A 20,369-nucleotide genomic window follows, 5' to 3' on the forward strand; every position below is an offset into this window, starting at 1 on the left:
AGAAGGAGATACTGACATCTCCTTAGATAAGTATACCTTTTTCTCATATAGTTAAGAATGACTAGTGACATGTGCAATTTAGAAAATTTCTTGAGATTATGAATAAAGTGTACATCAACCTCCTTTTCATTGAGGCTATTTAACAGATGCCATCTTATGCCAAGCATTTAAAAGAAATTTGATCAAACAAAGGAAAATTAACAAATTTAGGCATTGTGGGTCTCAATGAGAAGTGTTCCATTGTGGTCCTTAGAAAAGTTTCCCCTAAGATGAAAGACCCCAGTAAATGTACTATTCCTTGTTTGATAGGAGCATATTACTTTGATAAGTGCCTATGTGATTTGGGGGCTAGTACAAATTTGATGCCCTATTTTGTATTTAAAAAGTTGGCCATAACAGACTTAGAACCTACTAACATCACTCTTCACCTTGTTGATCATTCAGTTATCTATCCTATAAGGGCAATTAAGGATTTGCTAGTTAATATGGACAAGTTCCTTTTTTCGACTAATTTTGTTATTTTAGATATAGAGGCTGATGAGGATATCCTATCATATTAGGATGGATTTCCTTAGTACTTGTGATTTACTTGTTGAGGTTAGGCTTGGTAGACTCACCCTCATATTAGGGATGAGAGAGTAGTACTAATTTATCTGATACTTTGAAACAACCTTTGTCATTTGCTTCCTGTAGCTTTGTTGTGTTTGTTGATATAGCTAATGTACTGATGGAGGGGGCATTCCAAAGTGTGGGAATGGATGACTATTAAGAGAGAGTTCTCACTAATGAGGACCTTAACTGGGAGTTGAACCCTGAAGTGGAGGAAATATTGACGTTTCTCCACTCTCAACATGGTCCTGGGACCGCCTATTTGTGAGAGGTTGGAATGGGGCAATATTCCAAAGCTAAAGCCTCCTATTGAGGAACCTCCTAAATTGGAGTTGAAGCCCCCTCCTTCCAACTTCAAATATGTTTTTATTAACCCATCATCTTCTCTTCCAGTTATGATTACTGTAGGTTTACATGAAATTGATGAGGAGAAATTGTTGTGGTTTTTTAGGGACAAGAGGGAAACCTTTGGGTGGAACATTCATGACATGAATGGTTGGGACCCCACACTATGAACCCACAAGATCAACACTAAAAAAGGGTCTCTACCCAAATGGTAATCCCAAAGGAAACTTATTTGTTGGATCAAGTGGCCTCAGAATAATTAAGAGGGGGGTTGAATTAATTATGAATGTGCCTTGACTAATTAAAAATTTATCCTTCTTAATGTTACTAGATTCAATTAGGCTTTACAACTAAGTTATGAGAAAGTAAAGAATAGAAACAATAACTTAGACAAAAGTAAAGCGGAAATAAAAAGTACACAGCGAAAAAGTAAAGAGTGTAGGGAAGAAGAAAACAAACACAAGTTTTTATACTGGTTCGGCAACAACCCGTGCCTACATTCAGTCCCCAAGCAACCACCGGTTCTTGAGATTTCCAATAACCTTGTAAAATCCTTTACAAGCAAAGATCCACAAGGGATGTACCCTCCTTTGTTCTCTTTGAACAACCAAGTGGATGTACGCTCCACTTGAACTGATCCACAAGAAATATATCCTCTCTTGTTCTCAGTATAACAACCCAAGTAGATGTACGCTCTACTTGTACCACAAAAGATGTACGCTCCAATGTGATAAGACAAAGAATTCTTAGGTGATTAGTCCCTTGAATCTTTGTAAGGGGAAACAAAAGATATCTCAGGTGGTTAGTCCTTTGAATCTTTTGTCAAGAGGGGGAAGGGAGAATCAAAAGAATTCTCAGGCGGTTAGTCCTTTGAATCTTTTGTCAAGAGGAAGAAGGGATGAAAAGATAGCACACTTTTGTTTTCTGCAGAATTTCCATTTGCAGAAAAACAAAGTTTAGAAAGCTTTTTGGCAAAGAAAAAGCAATGGGCAATGGTTAGAGAAAGATTTTGAAAAAGAATTGTTTTGAAGAATATCATAGATATCTTGAATGTGTGCCAAAGTCATGATTTTATAGACTCTTCATGTCTGGTCAAAGAAACCATTGGAAAAGTTGTGACTTTAGAGAAAACCATGTTAAGAGTTATAACTCTTAACTTTTTCTTCAAAACTGTTCATTGGTAATCGATTACCACAAAGGTGTAATCGATTACACAATGCATTTTATGAAAAGTTGCGCTTCTTCACAATTGGATTTGAATTCCAACGTTCAGATTCACTTGTAATCGATTACTAATATAGTGTAATCGATTACACTATTTGAAAAATATTTTGGAATGTTACAAATCATTTGAAAACATTTTGAAAATCAAACTGGTCACTGGTAATCGATTACTGATAACTGGTAATCGATTACCAGAGAGTAATCACTCTGGTAACTTATAAAATTTGAGAAAATTCTTTTGTAAAACAAAACTGTGCTATTTGGTTTTTGAAATTTTTTTTTATACTTATCCTATATGAAGTCTTGACTTGTTGCTTCTTGATTTCTTCTCTTGAATCTTGAATCTTGGATTGGATTCTTGATGCTTGATCTTGAAGTCTTGAATCAATCACTTGGGCTTTTGGCATCATCAAAATTGCTTGGATCATCATCATGAAACTTGCTTCTACATTATTCCCAACATGATGAAAGTTGTCAAAGAAGAGGATGCTAAGCCCACTGTCAAGCTGAAAGTGTACCATGAGGGATTCCAACAGGTGCAAACCATTGTGCACCCCTCCAACCTTTGAGCAACTCCATCATCACACATTAGGCTCGAGATGTCAAACAAGTGTTTCCTAGGATGCAACCCATGACTTGTATCCATTTATGTTTTATTGCATTTATAATTTAGTTTCTAAGATAATTTGTTTGCTAGTACTATAACAATGGTCAATTGACCACGGCCCAGGCAGTCCGTCAGTGACGATAATGATCGTGGTCAAGTCCACCACTTTTCAATTGTGTGTGTGTGTGTGTGTGAAAAGGTTTGGACTGTACCTTTGTTTACAAGGTCTATCTTTCTTTCAAGGGCTGGAAATTCTTCCTTGAGAGAAAACATGATGCACACATCTATTAACTTGTTTGCTTCTTGCAAGAGGAGGCCATGTAATCAATGTTGGATCTTCGGGAGGAGGAGGAGGATGAACACATTCCTTCCTTAGTATTTTAATCATCTCATCATACAAAGGCAAAAGCTTTGATGGCTTTGTGAAAAAGTAAATTAATGAAAGGTAACCCACCATAATTTTGGCATGGATGAGAAACATACATAATTTACAACATGAATGACTTGTTGGAAGACCTATAGTATATTCATTTAAATAATATTATCATATAATTTTGCATGGATAGTTAAAAAATAGGGTCAACTAAGTTTTTAGTTCTTGAACTGTTTCAAATTTTGGATTTCAGTTCTTAAACAAAAGTTTGATTAGTCAAAATCTCTAAACATTTTTTCGTTAAGATTTTAGTTCCTGCGTTTATTTATAGCATTAAATAATGATATTGATGTGACACTAATTTTATTATTATTTTATTTGTGTTCATTTTCTAGCGGCTAAAAATTGTCAAAAATTACTAGTGTGAAGTGTATATCAAGCATTAAAAATCTTCTGACTTTTAGCCTCCAGAAACTGCTACAGTCCATTTTTAATTTTTCATGAATATGCTTCTTAGATGCATTTGTGCCAACAACCTGTCGGGCAAATCACAAATTTGAATCCATTTCAAATTTCAAATTCACAAATATTAAACCTAAAAAATGAGAAAGAGAATCTCATAGTAGTTGGTAGCATTGAACAGAAGAATTGGTCAAACAATATCCAAGAAATGAAAACCGCTATTAATTTTTAATCATAAGATAAAATATTAAACACTAGATTGCATGATGTGTTATATTTTTCCTCAATGGGTTTTGTACCCTACATATTACACTCAAGCAACAACTAGTATCTGCTCACTTAAATAGCTGAATAGAATTCGCCAAGAATTTTAATGAGACAAAAAACAGTAATTGAATGTAAACACCAGATAAAGGCAATCAGCATAAACCTGTTATGCTCATTTGAATCTAACAGTTCAAAGCAATGCTCATGACCTTAGCTAGGTTTTCCAAGTCGGCTCTGTTCAAAAACCCGCGACAGTAGATAAGGCAACCCGCTGGAATGGTAATAGCAGATAATCATCTGAATTTCACGGCACCAATGCTCCTAAAAATCATGAAGTGAACAAGTGCCAGTGATGATCTGAAGGCAAATTTTCCTTGATCTTTTCAAGGTGTTTAATGATCTCTATGAATGAAGGTCTTTGCTTCATGTCAGCATCCCAACACTGCTCAGTTAACCTAAGAACATGCAATGCAAGGTCGAAGTCCATACGACTATTCATGATTACAATTACAAGCATAAAGCTACTCTCATAAATAGTTGATATAAAAGAAATAAGTATTCAACTAGACAGAAACTTCTTACAGCCTAATTTGTAAGCATAACCTAGCTACTACCAAGTGATATCAAAATTAGAGGTTTCATATTTATGTTTAGGCGTATTGAAAATTGGATGTAACAAGTAGCACGAATAAGCATATGACAAAGAACTAGGATAAGAAGATATGAAACATTTTTGTTCTCTTCAATCTTAATCTCATTCATAATGAATCAGATCTTCAAGTACTTTAACTGTTCACACACTAAGAAAATAGATGTTGGGTTCGTGTAAAAGTAAGAGAAGAGGGAAGTGGAAGTAGATGCTTAAGTTATTAGGTTCAAGGCAAAAGAATGATTTTCATCTCTAACAAATAGCAAATGCGGGATTAGAAATGACTTACTCTCGCAGTTCAGGGATATAACCCTTTCCCCTAAAAGAAGGTCTGTGTCCTTCTGCCACATATTTGGCTCCATCATAAGGTTCGTAATTTGAAAAAGGGGGTTCACCTTCAAGCATCTGAACCAAAGAAGGATTTCAAGGATCATGAATTTGAAGTTTAGAACTAGCTTCAAATTTTATCAAACAAAATTCTAAATCTCAAGGGTGCAGCATTACCTCATACAGAATCATTGCAAAGGAGAACACATCAACCTTCTTATCATATCTCCGGTGTTTGAGAACTTCAGGAGCCATGTAGCGGTCTATTTTTCCTCCCAAAAGAAGAACATTCAATTTTGTGCTTTAAAGTTACTATTATTAATTGAAAAAAGTGCACACATCCCTTCAGCTTTATTAAAATAGCCATATTAAACTTCCAATTTCGGATGAAAGGCTCTTAACCTTTCCTAATTATAAATAGAACCTTCCATGCATAATCATAACAAAAACGTGCATTGATTAATACACGTAATAATATCTTACTATTCATATGACTTTATTTTATTTTATTTTTAAATACTCTTACTTTTTTTTCCTTTTAAATTATTCTAAATTTTTTAATTTAGGGAAATTGTAAATAAAATAAAAATTAAAAATAAAATGAATAAATTAGAGATTATCACATTCAAGTCATGTTATCAGTGATTTTAACTTAATTTCGGAATGGATTGGTCCAATGCAGATTTAGAAAGTTTAAGACTCAGCTCTTTATGAAAGTTCAAGGTGGATATTTCAAAAAGAAGGTAAAGTTCATGGCATGTCTATGCATTGTTCCCTTACTAATTTGAAAGAATTTCTAATACTCACAGCTTCCAGTTTCACCCGTCATCTTGTATACGTCATGAGCACTTTGGACCTTAATGAGCTTACTAAGTCCAAAATCACCAACTTTTAAATGGTCAGCACTGGAGTTGACTAAAAGAACATTCCTGAAATTTTAGGGGTGAAAACGATTTCAAACATGTAATGCATAGACATATAAATTCCTGCCATGCAGATCACACTAAATACTCTCAATCTAGGAGAAAGCAAAGTTTAAATCAATCTGTAAGAATAATATATTTACCTTGGCTTTAGGTCTCGATGAATGATAACATTTGGTTCATTGTGAAGATAAGCCATCCCTCTACAAACAATATTCACACAATACATAATAGTTAGATTCAATGAACTATTCAGTTTCTTTAACTGAGGAATAACAAAAACTTCACTTATATTTTTACGTGAGCTTGTAATACAGTTTATAGCCATTATTTCTTGGTCCAGTTCTTCTTTTTAAAGAAAATTGTAAGTTATGATACCATTTGTTCCCTGATATACACAGAAAAACTTAACTGGCTATGACAATTGTTTTTTGTAGAAAATCATATCAAGGGTATATATATGTCTCAACAGGGTTACTCCATGAAATTTCTTCAATACAGACCAAGGGTCCGTTTGGAAGGAGTGAAAGTGAAAGGAAAGAAAACACACATAACAATGTCTTTTCCTTTGATTGGTTGAAGAGAAAATAGAAGGAAAATTTAAAGAAAATTAACTTCAAGAAACTAAAATTTAATTCTTTTCCTTCCACTTTCCCTCCAATTTAAATTTCAAAACTTTCTTTCCTCCCTCGTTTTCTTTCCTCTCTACCAAAGATAAGGTAAAAACCAATATTTTATTGTTTGCTTCATTGCATATTCATATTCCTTAAGAGGAAACTAGGGTTCATAGTCAAACTCAAGGTAAACTTTTGTTAAGAACTAGGAATTGAAATGATGAAGAAAAGAAAGAATTTTACTTTATAGTAAGAAAAGAACAGAAAATAGGAGAGAAAACTCTCCTCTAAGGATTTCCCTTTCGCAAAGGACTTCTCCTTTTACAAAAAGTTAATGCTCAATTTACAATGACAACAAATCTCCCTCTCTTGTATCCTTCTTTTCCTATTTATATCCAATAAACCCCTTTAACTAACTAACTAACTAACTCATTAACAGTCTAACTATCTTAATTAACTCTCACTTCTCCCTATATCCTAACAATAATGTTAGGAGTCCCACATTGAGTAGAATAACCTACTTGATGTGATAATTAAGCATTAAGGTTCTCCCACCTAATGCACTAGTCTTTTGGGTTGGACTCTTAACAACTTCAGATTGAACCAATGGGTTAGTGAAAACTAAGGGTAAGTATATGGACCGGTCCACAGGTTAAAATAGTAATTAAAAAAGTATTTTTTATAAAATAATATTTTTTTAAAAAGTGAAAAATGTATAAAATTAGAAGAAGAAAAAAGTTGACTTCATTTTTTAAGCTAAAATCTATCACCCTAAAATATACCAACATTTTAAACATAACAAATTAATAATAAAACATAAATTAAATATCAAAATCTTAACATAACAAATTAATAATACTTGCACATTGGATTTAGGCGAATTAAATGGGTAGTCTGCGAGTCCACGGATAAAGACCACTAGGTTTACGGGCTTAACGGCCCGGTCTATGGATCTGAGTTTGTATACCCACCCCTAGTGAAAACTGAAGAGTAAGCAGCAAAAAGCACTATGACTAGGTAGGAGAAAATCTATTTTTGTGTGGTTCCAAATCTTTGCAACCTTATCTCCAACCAAGTTTTAGCTATTGAAATACATAATTTTAAGAAAAGCCTGACAGCCTATACTTTTAAGTTTTAATCAATTTCATCAAAACTTGCAGTTGACTGATCAAGCAACTAAGGAATTTAGATTTCAGCAAGACGATATAGTGATATTTTTGAGTTGAATAGCAACTTTGCATCCATTAACAGTGACATTCTTTGATTTTTATTTTTATTTTTATAGAAGACCAACGCAAGTACATCTATGGGAGGGTACAATATATTGTCTAAAACAGGGGGGGTTGAATACCATAGAATAGAACGTAGAAAAATGCAGCAGAACAGCCCAATCCAATACCTTGAAGCATCAGAACACCAAAGAAAGCCATAAGCACAATCAAATACAGTTGCAAAGTGAGTTGAGGGGTAGAGAGGCACCCATAAACATATAAGGCTTTTACAAGGTCAAGGACATCAATCGTTCAGAGTATTCTACAGCAATTAGGTTGTAAAGCAAGAAACTAAAACACTATTTTCTATCCCAATGCTTTAGTTATGTGCTTTGAGTGTTCAGATACAAACAATCATCTTTTCTTGATTTTAAGGTTGCTTGGCAGCTTTGGAAATGACTTTTGGAATTTTTTTAGAAGTAGAATGGCCAGCCTCTTCTGAAATTGGAACATCTTCCATCCATCCATTTCAGAAGCATTCAACAAGGCAAAAGTGTAAGGTCCTCTTCAAGACTGCTCTCCTTGTAATCTCAGATCTTTTGTGGGGTCATATTTAATAGTTTTTTCAGATTCTCAGTAACTGACGTGTGAGAATTATTTAGGAGTGGTTTATAATTATATAACAGATTTATGGAGAGGTTGAAGAGATCTATGGGTTAATGATTCTCTTGTTTTGTGGTTTTCTGTTTGTTCTCTTTATAAAAAATTTAAAAAGAAAAATAAAGGAAACTTAAGGTATGACACACCATACCTAGCAATATCCAAGCCAAAATTGATGGCTGTTGAAGGACTAAGTGCACCTTTGTCCTTGAGGTACTTATGAAGATCACCCTAAAAAATGGCATGAAATAGAGATTTAGTAGAGTTTAATCTTAAAGCATAAGATTGCATAAGTTCAGAGCATCAGAACCTAGGTGTCTAGTTATATGCATTCACATACTCCTCTCAGATACTCAGTAATTAACATAAGAGGCTTTCTGTCAGTAACAGCTCCAAGAAATTGAACAACATTAGGGTGTCGAAGCTTCACAAGTAAATTAACCTCCTGCCTGAAGTCCTGACTGTATTAAAAAGTAATCAGCAGAAAGAAAAGGATAAGTGGCTGACAAAAGGATAAGATATAAAAAATAGTTCTGAAATTACACAAGCTTAAACCAAGTTGTCTGTCTATTGCTATGAAGCAAGGACTCTAACACTAACACCGGACACGACATAAATACTTCAACACGGCTAATGTCTAAAATATAGGACATGGGGACACCGCATATACACACAAATAGAGAGATTCTAATTAAATGAAATATGAGTAACATAGTGGATGTTATGGTGAGGAGGAAGATCAATTTTATGTGCCTACAAGAAACTAAGTGGACAAGTGAAAAAGCGAAAGAATTAGACAGCTCGGGATTTAAGCTGTGGTATACGGGAAAAATCAGATCAAGAAATGGGGTAGGGATTATTGTGGACAAGGAGTGGAAGAAGGATGTCGTGGATGTAAGAAGAGTAGGAGATCGTATCATAGTCTTAAAATTGGTAGTGGGACAGGACACCTTTAATGTTATTAGTGGGTACGCACCTCAGGTTGGGTTAGCAGAACACTTTAAGGTAAAATTTTGGGAGGATCTAGAAGGGGTACTTCAGGATATACCCCAAGGAGAGAAAGTTTTCCTAGGAGGGGATCTCAATGGACATGTAGGTAGCGTGGCTAGAGGTTTTGAGGGGGTGCATGGGGGTTTTGGCCTAGGGGAGATGAATGGGGAGGGTAAATCCATCTTGGAGTTTTCGGAGGCTTTGGATCTTTCTATAGCCAATACATGGTTTAAGAAAAGAGAGGAACATCTTATCACTTACAAAAGTGGAGGGACATGTTCTCAGATAGATTTCTTCCTTATCAGGAAGTCTGATAGGAAGTATTGCTTGAACTGTAAAGTTATCCCGGGAGAGAGCTTGACTACCCAACATAGAGTTTTGGTTATGGATGTAAGAATTAGAGATAGGGCAAAGAGAAGAAGTCCTCTGGTAGCACCAAGGATCAAATGGTGGCATTTGAAGGGTGAGAAACAAGGAATCTTCCAACAAAAGATATGGGAGGGTTGGTGTGGGCAATCACAAGGAAGTGCAAATGATATGTGGAACAAGATGTCCCAAGAGATTATTAAAGTGGCTAAAGAGACGTTGGGTGAATCTAGAGGTTTTGGACCTAGGGGTAAAGAATCGTGGTGGTGGAATGAAAATGTTCAGAGCAAAGTTAGAGTAAAAAAGGAGTGTTTCAAGGAGTGGTCTAGGTGTAGAAATTCTGAAACTTGGGATAAGTATAAGATAGCTAGAAATGAAACCAAAAAGGCGGTGAGTGAGGCAAGAGCCCAAGCTTTTGACGGACTATACCAAGCTCTAGGAACCAGGGACGGAGAAAGATCTATATATAGGCTTGCTAAGGGTAGAGAGAGGAAGACTAGAGATTTGGATCAAGTAAAGTGTGTTAAGGATGAAGAAGGCAAAGTCTTAGTGCATGAAAAAGATATCAAGGAAAGGTGGAAGGCGTATTTCCACAACTTATTTAATGATGGATATGGATATGACTCTAGCAGTCTAGACACAAGAGAAGAGGACCGGAACTATAAGTACTATCGTCGGATTCAGAAACAGGAAGTAAAGGAAGCGTTGAAAAGAATGAGTAATGGTAAGGCGGTGGGGCCAGACAACATACCTATTGAAGTGTGGAAAACTCTTGGAGATAGAGGTCTTGAGTGGCTCACCGAACTCTTTAACGAAATTATGAGGTCAAAACGCATGCCGGAGGAATGGAGGAGAAGCACGTTAGTGCCAATCTATAAGAACAAGGGGGATATACAAAATTGTGCAAATTATAGGGGAATCAAGCTCATGAGTCATACCATGAAATTATGGGAAAGAGTGATCGAACGGAGATTAAGAAAGGAGACTCAAGTTACTGAGAATCAATTTGGTTTCATGCCGGGAAGGTCGACCATGGAAGCGATTTATTTATTACGGCGGGTGATGGAGCAATATCGCATGGCCCAACAAGACTTGCACTTGATTTTTATTGACTTGGAGAAAGCGTATGATAGAGTGCCTAGAGAGATTTTGTGGAAAGCTCTAGAGAAGAAAGGGGTTAGGGTTGCATATATTCGAGCTATCCAAGATATGTATGATAGGGTATCGACTAGTGTTAGGACACAGGATGGAGAGTCAGACGATTTTCCCATCACAATTGGTTTACATCAAGGGTCAACCCTTAGCCCCTACCTTTTTACCTTAATTCTGGATGTCCTCACGGAACAAATCCAAGAGATAGCGCCGAGATGCATGCTTTTTGCAGATGACATAGTCCTCCTTGGAGAGTCGAGGGAGGAGTTGAATGAGAGGTTGGAAACTTGGAGACGAGCTCTAGAAACACATGGCTTTCGCCTAAGCAGAAGCAAATCGGAGTATATGGAATGTAAGTTCAACAAAAGAAGGAGGGTTTCTAACTCAGAGGTGAAAATAGGAGACCATATTATCCCTCAAGTCACACGGTTTAAATATCTTGGGTCTGTAATACAGGATGATGGGGAAATTGAAGGGGATGTGAACCATCGCATTCAAGCAGGATGGATGAAATGGAGAAAAGCATCGGGGGTGTTATGTGATGCAAAGGTACCGATCAAGCTAAAGGGAAAGTTTTATCGGACTGCGGTAAGACCGGCGATTTTGTACGGAACAGAATGTTGGGCGGTCAAGAGCCAACATGAGAATAAAGTAGGTGTAGCGGAGATGAGGATGTTGCGGTGGATGTGTGGTAAGACTCGACAGGATAAAATTAGAAACAAAGCTATTAGAGAGAGGGTTGGAGTAGCGCCTATTGTAGAGAAGATGGTGGAAAATAGACTTAGGTGGTTTGGGCATGTAGAGAGAAGACCGGTAGACTCTGTAGTGAGGAGAGTAGACCAGATGGAGAGAAGACAAACAATTCGAGGCAGAGGAAGACCCAAAAAGACTATAAGAGGGGTTATCAAAAAGGATCTCGAAATTAATGGTTTGGATAGAAGTATGGTACTTGATAGAACATTATGGCGGAAGTTGATCCATGTAACCGACCCCACCTAGTGGGATAAGGCGTTGTTGTTGTTGTTGTTGTTGTTGATGAGTAACATATAACAAAATATCAATTGATGGTATATTCATCTTTTTAAACTAACTTTCTATGTTTTTACAAGTGTATTAGTCGTGTAAAAGCTTAACCATAAGATGTCTGTCTATTGCCTTCCCTCTCATTTAGTTTTGATTATTCATTGATAAACATAAATAAGTACATGGGCTTTAGAGTAAATCATTTTGCCCTAAAGAGGTAGGTGGTTCAACCAGAACAAAATATCATCACCAGAAACAGTTCAGTTTTGAAATGGTTACCCATAGCCAGGGCATAGCTGTTGTGATTGGAGCCACAATGAGACAGTTTTAGTTTGGGAGAGACAACTTAACTTTTTAAATAAAAAATAAGCACACAAAGAAAAGCCAAGTTTAAAAGAAATAAAAAAAAGTTTTGTGGGGGACCATGCCCATCTTCTCAGGCTACAAGAGAAGAACCCTGCCTGTAACCCCGTGTAAGACATGACAGAAGATAAATAAAAGTTATTAGTTTTAACAGATTCATTAGCCGCAGGCAATCAGAAAACTTCCACGGCACCCATCATCTGATACCCATATAGCATTCAAATCAAGACAAATTCTAGAGATTAAATAAAGAATCTTACATGACCAATCTATCATCTGACAGAGATGGAAGAATACGTTTGACAGCAACAGGTGTTCCACGCCAATGGGCTTTCAAAATCTCACCAAAAGATCCCTTCAGGAAGGAAACACACTCATAATAAGACCAAACCTCGAGTGCAGATTTGGTTCAACAACAGTATAAATGCAAAGTAAAAGCAAAATGACATGAACAGTAAAGCATTCACGCATAAGTAAAGACAAGAAGCATGGCATATACAGAAATCAAACTAGGCTAGTGCAGGTAAGTGTGTCTGATGTTCTTTCAGTCAACCATAACTAGTCTTTAACACTGATGATCCCAACAATGAAAAATTAAGAAAGAAATTAAAAAACAATTCAAATGACAAGATTACCATTATGAAGATTTCCAGTTGCAGACTCACAACCAATAATACTCACATATGACCTATGATAAGACAATTTCAGACTCACAACTCTACCACAATAAATACAGTACAAGTTCTAAAACTCATGGTAAGATCTTGATACAATACAACGCCAATAAAGACATCAAGAAAATGTAGAAAACACCTTTCCAATGCAAACTGAATTGGAGAAGTCCAGCTCAGAAGGGTCAACTTCCCAATCACATTTGTTAGGCAATGGGGGAAGAACAGGACTCGGTTCAAAATGGCTTCCATTCTGGCCCTGCATCATCAACATCAAATTCATCACCAATTACAACACACGCATATTAGTATTACAAACCCATTTCTCCTTCATCACTTCATTTTCATGCAATAGAGAATATATTTTCATTTCTAATTTAGATTACAGCGGAAGGCAATCCAATTCAAAGTAAGACCACTATAAATGACAATATTGAATGCGGTTGTATATTCAAGACTTGAATGATAAAACATTTGATTAAGCTCAAACAATTCCGTGTCAGTTGATCCATGTGGTAAGTGGTATATCTATATTTTCATTCTTACAAAAAATATCTATTCCATTGGCGAGAGAGAGAGAGAGAAATGTGGATACTCACATACGACAAGCCACCATGTGACTTCAAAAGCTCAATCATGGCAGTTCTTTTAGCTCCTTCTGCATCAGCCAGAGGCTTTCCAGAACAAAACAACAATAAATTTCAGACATTCATCACAAAAAGAAAAAACTCTCCAATTAATCAACCAATCACAAAACAAACAAAAACATATATATATATATATATATATATAGAGAGAGAGAGAGAGAGAGAGAGAGAGAGAGAGAGAAAGTACAGTGTTTTTCCAACGATCCTGAGCGTTGACGTCAGCACCGAATTCGATCAAGCAATTCGCAACCTCAACCCATCCATGGAGCGACGCCACATGTAGCGGCGTCCGGCTGTCGTAATCCCTCGCCTTCACCAGCGATGGATCCTCCTCCAGAAGCTTCCTCACCGCTGCGGCGTCGTCTTGGTGCGCGTGCCACAGAATCAGCGACGTTCGACTCACACGCGCCTTCTCCTTCTCCTTCTCCTTCGCCGCCGCCGCCGCCTCTGACGATCCGCCGCCGCTGCTCATCGCCGATCGCCGCCCTCCTCGGTCGCTCTGGTTTGATTTTGATTACTACTTGCGAACGCTGAAATCAAATGCAAATGCAAATGTAAATGAAAATGCATATGCAATGCAAATGAAATTGAAAAAACAGAAAATTGTTTTCTGATTTACTAATTTGTGGCTTTGTTTCTTCTAGTTTGTTTTCATGGTGTTTGATGTGATTGTGAAGTTTTTGGCACTCTTATCCGTTATTAGTTATCCTACTTTTACTAATTCAACCGAAATTGTTTTCTCCTATTAAAAATATAGAGTAAATTTAATATTTATATATTATATATGATTATATTTGAATTTGAATATTACATTTTAGTAATTAATCTTCAAACTAAGATTACCAATAAATTGTTGATCCATGACTCTCAGTACAATCTCTTTAAATAAGATTTTGGGTTCGAGTTCTAATAAAAAAACAAAACATGATTAAAAAAAATCATTAAAGATACCTAGTCAAATCATCTGAACAAAGATGAATGTGTTCCATATTAAAAGTCGATCTTTTATAATATTATCTTCGCTTTGCAGCATTTTCTGTTTTTCTTGTTAGGATCAGGTGCGGGGTATATCCTATTTTAGTACGATACCTTTCGTGTTTATATTTCTATTTTAATACAATAATCACACTTTAGCTATGAGTGGGCTCTTCATTCAGATTGTCAATAGCTTTCTTAAAAAAAAAATTGCCACTAGCTATTTATGTGCTCCAAATTGCAACAATCAAAATATTAATGTAATGATGTAAAATTTTATTACATTCAAATGAGTAAGAATAATTCATTTAAAAAAATTTGTATTTGATTTCTAACTGTTACAATGAACAAAATTAATCTCTAATTGAATGAATTGAAAAATAGTGCTATCTAACATGAAAAAAATTTATTGGGACAACGGACATTGAGAATCTCTTTGGCTACATTGTCAATGCCAAATACTTCTAAGAGGAAATTTTCATTCATACCATATTAAGAAATAGCTCAAAGTGGAAAAAAAATCAGGTTTTCATTTTATCATAATATAGCCACATCGAGTCAAAACTATATTATTAAAATATTGTGGCCAATCATTATTTAATATTGACAATAAGAGGAAAAGTGGAAAATTGTACGGGTTGGCCATTGGCCCCCAAAGTCTTTGCACATGGTAGTACCAAATATGTAATATTCCAATAGGTGAGCAAACGACATTGTTTTTTAGTGACTATAGAGATTGAATTTGGTTCAAAAAATCAAATCAACCGAACTATTTTCAGATTGATGCACTGTATTCTAAAATTCAAATCAATTTTAATCAAGAACTACTAAACCGAACTATTTCTTATGCTCTGAACCGAACTGATCGGATCCTGTAACTTAAACCGAACTGAATTAAACAACAAAAAAAGGGAATAAGAAATTTTGAACATGAGCATTGGGTAAACCATTAACCATATACATGCTATACTTTTTCGATTATATGATGAATGAATTTCTATCAATATACATCTTTTGTTCCTTTGGGGAGCTTAAGCATATTAGCAATTAGCGTACAGTTGCTTCCCTCTCAACAAAAGGAAAAGGGAATATGAATTTCACATCAAATCATCTTGATCTTCAAGGGACCGTTTACGAGCTCGCAGATTGAGCTTAAGACTTTCAGGTAGAGGAGGTGTCCTCCCTCTGCGGAATAGAACTGCAAGAGCCCTCATTTTCTGGCAAAGATCAAATATCTGCAAGAAACAAAGCAAATGTTACGGTACAAAGTTTTTTCAAGCAACAGAAAGAGCAGTGGCAAATAATAAAATGCTTAGTTCTTTGTACCGATGAGGCTTCTATCTCGGCAACACCCTCACAACCTTGACCACCTCCTTCTAGCAAGTCACAATACTTTACAGCCTCATTTGCATCTTCAAATACCTGCAACCATATGTCAAATTGCAAGTGATTATGTGTGAATGGATCAAAAACTACAATATACCATGCAATGTTATAGACACAAGATTGTTTCATTGCATATAAAAATGGCTAGAATATAATTTTTGATTCCTAATAAATACCCAAATTTTATATTTGTTCTTCAATAAAAAAATCATTTTTACTCCCTAATAAAACAAAAATTATGTTTTCGTTCCTTGACACAGTTTTTAATCCCTATAAATTAGCAAATTTTGAGTTTGATCCCTGATAAAACAAATTTCATTTGTTATTAATCTCTTTGAAAAAGAATAATAACAAAAGAAAAAAATTTATCAGGGAACAAAAAATATTCAAGTATTTATTAAGGATTAAAAACATATTTTATCCTATAAGAATTAATCCAATGCACCTCATCTCTCCCCCCCCCCAAAACTTAAGTTTCACCTCAGTAATTCACATAATAAAAGTTTGCATTAAGAACCAACATAAGTTACCATGGTGAAACTACAATTCTAATTGGAGAACAACACCAAAAGTATCTAAAGAACTGCATTTATGTTTCGACAAAATTTGGATACAATTGTTTAGATGCTTTTGGTCTTCTTCAATGACAATTGGAGAACCTTTATGTTAACCTTTATTACATAGATTATCAAGGTAAAACTCTAATTTTTATTGAAAAACAACACTAAAAGTATCTAAAGAATTGCTTCTAAGTTTTGTCCTTTTTAAGTTATGTACATAGCACGGTTCAACTTATTGTTTAGGGCAGTACGGACTAGGGTACATTAAAAGGTGAAAAGCTAATCAAGGAATTTTATAGTTTGCATCCTAGTTTGCACTAAACAAAGTAATATATTACAATTGAAGTAACCAGATAACAAATTAATAAATGAGTTCAAATAAAAGGGAAGCACATAAATCAGAGTATTTTGATATTTCTGGATGCATTTCACATTACAAAATGCTTGACGCATGCAGAATAAACATACAAAAATTAAGCTACAATTTTGTGTGCGCGCGTGTGAATAGAATTAGAACCCATACCAGCACTCCTTCTCTAACATCTTCCACAAGCATTTGAAACTTATTAGTCGTCCCTCCCCTTACTTGTTTGGACTGATTTCCAATTCCAGAACTCCACTTGCTGCCTTTAGAAAACAACAATCCAAGCTCTCTTTCAACTTCACTGTTACACAAAAAGCACACTCAATGCCAAACACCACTTAAGAGAAAAGCACAGAACAAATCGAATCATTAATCAAACAAACCTTCTATTTCTGCGGGTTTTCATTGTGCACAATTGATTTTCCTTCTGTGTGAGTACATACACGGGCTTCGAAGTCTCTCTCCAGGGGTTGGCATCTAAAACTGATGAAAAGAAAAGGAAAGGAAAGGAAAACATAAACAACATATTAATAATGATTTTCTTTATCCCTTCAATTTCTCCATTTTAAGTTTTAGACTTTATACAAGAAAACTGTAAATTTTATCATTTACACATTCATAAAAGTTAATTTTGGAGGTACAATAATAACAAGGGTAAAATATTCAGTTGGTTCTTACATTTGTCTCCATTTTAAATTTAAATTTGAGTCCCTATATAAAGAAAACTTACTCCTAAACATGCATAAAAGTTAAGTTTTGGTCCCCCATTGCAAAATCAGAGAAAACCTTCTGCGGTGTAAAACCACTACAAAAACTTATTTTGGCAGTAATATACCGGCGAAAGAAAAAAGAAAAAAACTGTTTAGAAACTAAAACTTGCTGTTTTATCATGCAGAGACTAAAATTTAAAACTTAAAATAATACTGTAACAATTATACTAACCATTACCAAATGAATAGTTTAAGCTACTAATAATTATGGGTTTAATTGTTCATTAGGCCTCTATACCTGTACATTTCTTTTTGTTTCAGTTTCTATTTTTTTAGAAATCAGGGACTAAAATTGGATTTGAAAAAAAAAAGTCAGCGAACCTAAAATAAGTTATTTTATGTGTAAAAGGACTAAAACGTAAATAATGAAACCATAATTATTGATTTATGGAGATATAAAATGAGTTGGAGGGTTAAGATGAAAGAAAATAGGAGAAAGTTTGCGGGTTTCATCTTCTCCTAATAAATACTAAGAATTAACATTTATGGATAATAAACATAAAAACTATTGACTAATAGAGGAGGAGGAGGAGGAGGAGGAGGAGGAGGGGTGTATGGTACCGTCGTAGCTGCTGGTGTCGAAGGATTGTTGGAGGTTGCGGCGCATGTCGTAGGCGCGTGAGGAGACGCGCTTGACGAACTCGTCGGAGGTGCCGGGAATTGCGCCGTCCATGTGGAGGGCCCTCTCGACCTCGTCGTCGGTGCCGTTGCCGGAGAGGGTGCAGGACACCGACACGTGGCGGCGGCGGCGGCTTCTGGTTCGGGCGGAGACGAGGCTGGGAGGGAGGCGGCGGAAAGGGTGGCTGGGAGGGAGGACCATGGAGGGCGACACGGAAGGAAGGGAATCCATCAAGAATTCAAATTAATTTAATATGATTGATTGATGAGTTTGAAGGAGTTTGGTTTGTGAAGATTTTATTGTGAAGTGGGGTCCACTTGGATCTTAGTTCACCAATTAAGACGCGTGCGCGCTTGTTCTTGCGAGTCTCGCGCGATTCATTTTGGCGTCAACTTACTGAGAACTCCGCTTCGTGATCATTTTGTACATTACATGGTTACTTGCTTACGCCGCCCAACCATCTTTTGTTCCTGTGGTTATTCATGTTTTTTTTTTTTAGCATATCATTGTTTTTCTCTTAATATTATTTATTTTTTAGTCAATTATCAATCTAGATTTAAATTCAAATTCTGAATCACTTTATCAAAAAAAAAATATTATCAATTGTGTCAATTATTATTGACCATATGTCACTTTCTCGTCAACGGTTTTCTAGTATTTCTCCTCCATTTTATATTTTAAGCTCCTAGTCTCTTTATACTGGCAGAATTTTTCTGGATGAATATAGGAATTTTTGTTTGTATTGTATGATTTGATCTACGTATCAGAACTAATAATATTAGAGATCATGCAAAATTATACACGAAAAATTCTTATTTGACTCTTTTTATAATGTGTATCTTCGAAACTGTTTTGTAATGTGGTATCCTAATTCGGAATATCTTGGATCTCATTAGGTCTTTTAAGTTTTAATAATAAAAATTGCTTATAAAAAATAATTCATGTGCAAGTGTTACACAGATATTTAATAAGAATTCATTTTGTTAGTTTTTAGACCAAATTCATTTTGTTTTATTGTCCCCTTATATTAATGAATATAATGTTGTAGTGATATAGTGAAATTCTATTAGATGTTTGTATAATAAAAATTACACTGCTTATATATTAAATTCAATTTAATATATATGCGTTGTTATTACATTAACTATGAAATGAAATTAAGTTCTAGAAAAACTTGATAATTCAAAAAACATCAAACATATCAAATAATTATATCATAATTTGACACACAAAAATTCTTAGTCTAAAAAAAAAAGTAAAACAAAAATAATAATATTCGAGGGATGATGACAGACTAAATATTAAAAGACATTCAAAAGAGTTTCTAACAAATTTATTTAAATTTTTGAAAATATTTTATAGTATTTTATAAATTTTTTAAGTTATCTTGATAAATTTATAAAAAAAATTATTCAAATATATTCTTTTTAATTAAATTCAATAAATTGCATAGTAAAATTTTAAAGTTAACTCATGTATTTCTCTTTAAAAAAAAAAAGGCCTTGTATGAAACTCTTATTGAATAAGTATCTAATAAAACAATTTGCACATTCTAACTACCCAAATGTCTCTTATAAAGCTAAACCATTTTCCTCATAGAAGCTTAAACATAACAATGTCAGTTATTGAATTAAATTAGTTTCCATTTCATCTATTGATAATATAAGTGATAGAGAGAGAGCGAGAGCGATAGAGAAAGGGGGGAGGGAGTGGACCACCGTGACCAGAGGGAGAGGTAGACATAGAGAAGAGGTGAGAACGAGAGTGGATCCCAGACAGAGCTACGTCGATACTAGGTTTGGACAACATCAAAGGTATCATCATGCAAACTCGAGGGAGAGAGATGATATCACAACTTTTTATTTCACGAGGTTCCCCGAACATACAACGGAGAAGGATCTTTGGGCCCAGTTCAAAAAATGGGGGGATGTGAGGGAGGTCTTCATCTCCAAACATAGGAACAAAGGTGGCAGAAGGTACGGTTTCGTAAGGTTCAAAGGGGTGTCCGACGAGCACATATTAGAAAGACTGCTCGACAACATCATAGTTGGAGAACTCAAGATGTACGTGAATGTCCCAAAATACGGGAGAGGAAAGGCAAGGTCTGAAGAGCACAAAGTCAAACCCAGGACCCAGGCAGATGGCGATAACAAAGAAGTGGAAGCACCTAGACAAATGGCAACGCACTGCAAGGCAACTTCCATGTCATACG

The 20,369-nt window shown here is 35.3% G+C and overlaps 2 protein-coding genes across 5 annotated transcripts; both read right to left on the reverse strand.

Annotated features, from left to right (window-relative positions):
• Positions 1 to 3,820: 3,820 nt before the first annotated feature.
• LOC114411611 (integrin-linked protein kinase 1-like) lies at positions 3,821 to 14,211 on the reverse strand. Of its 4 annotated transcripts, none has more exons than XM_028375247.1 (12): positions 14,103 to 14,211; positions 13,671 to 14,013; positions 13,436 to 13,510; positions 12,979 to 13,095; positions 12,426 to 12,520; positions 8,612 to 8,732; positions 8,423 to 8,502; positions 5,930 to 5,989; positions 5,671 to 5,792; positions 5,041 to 5,126; positions 4,826 to 4,941; positions 3,821 to 4,208 (listed from the first exon to the last, which is right to left on the reverse strand). In XM_028375247.1, the coding sequence occupies exons 2-12, from the start codon at positions 13,953 to 13,955 to the stop codon at positions 4,181 to 4,183; spliced, it is 1,185 nt and encodes a 394-aa protein (XP_028231048.1). In that variant the 5' UTR covers positions 13,956 to 14,013; positions 14,103 to 14,211; the 3' UTR covers positions 3,821 to 4,180. The 4 variants fall into 4 exon arrangements, with proteins under 4 accessions (XP_028231048.1, XP_028231034.1, XP_028231041.1 ...); XM_028375233.1 differs by having other exon boundaries at positions 3,821 to 4,342; XM_028375240.1 differs by lacking the exon at positions 14,103 to 14,211 and having other exon boundaries at positions 3,821 to 4,342; positions 13,671 to 14,068.
• Positions 14,212 to 15,373: 1,162 nt separating this feature from the next.
• On the reverse strand, positions 15,374 to 18,588 carry LOC114411635. The gene is made up of 5 exons (XM_028375266.1): positions 18,100 to 18,588; positions 17,152 to 17,251; positions 16,928 to 17,069; positions 15,785 to 15,880; positions 15,374 to 15,693 (listed from the first exon to the last, which is right to left on the reverse strand). Exons 1-5 carry the CDS (start codon positions 18,386 to 18,388, stop codon positions 15,556 to 15,558), a joined length of 765 nt encoding a protein of 254 aa, XP_028231067.1. The 5' UTR covers positions 18,389 to 18,588; the 3' UTR covers positions 15,374 to 15,555.
• Positions 18,589 to 20,369: the final 1,781 nt, after the last annotated feature.

Source organism: Glycine soja, chromosome 1 (genome assembly GCF_004193775.1).
Source record: "Glycine soja cultivar W05 chromosome 1, ASM419377v2, whole genome shotgun sequence".
Taxonomy (NCBI): domain Eukaryota; kingdom Viridiplantae; phylum Streptophyta; class Magnoliopsida; order Fabales; family Fabaceae; genus Glycine; species Glycine soja.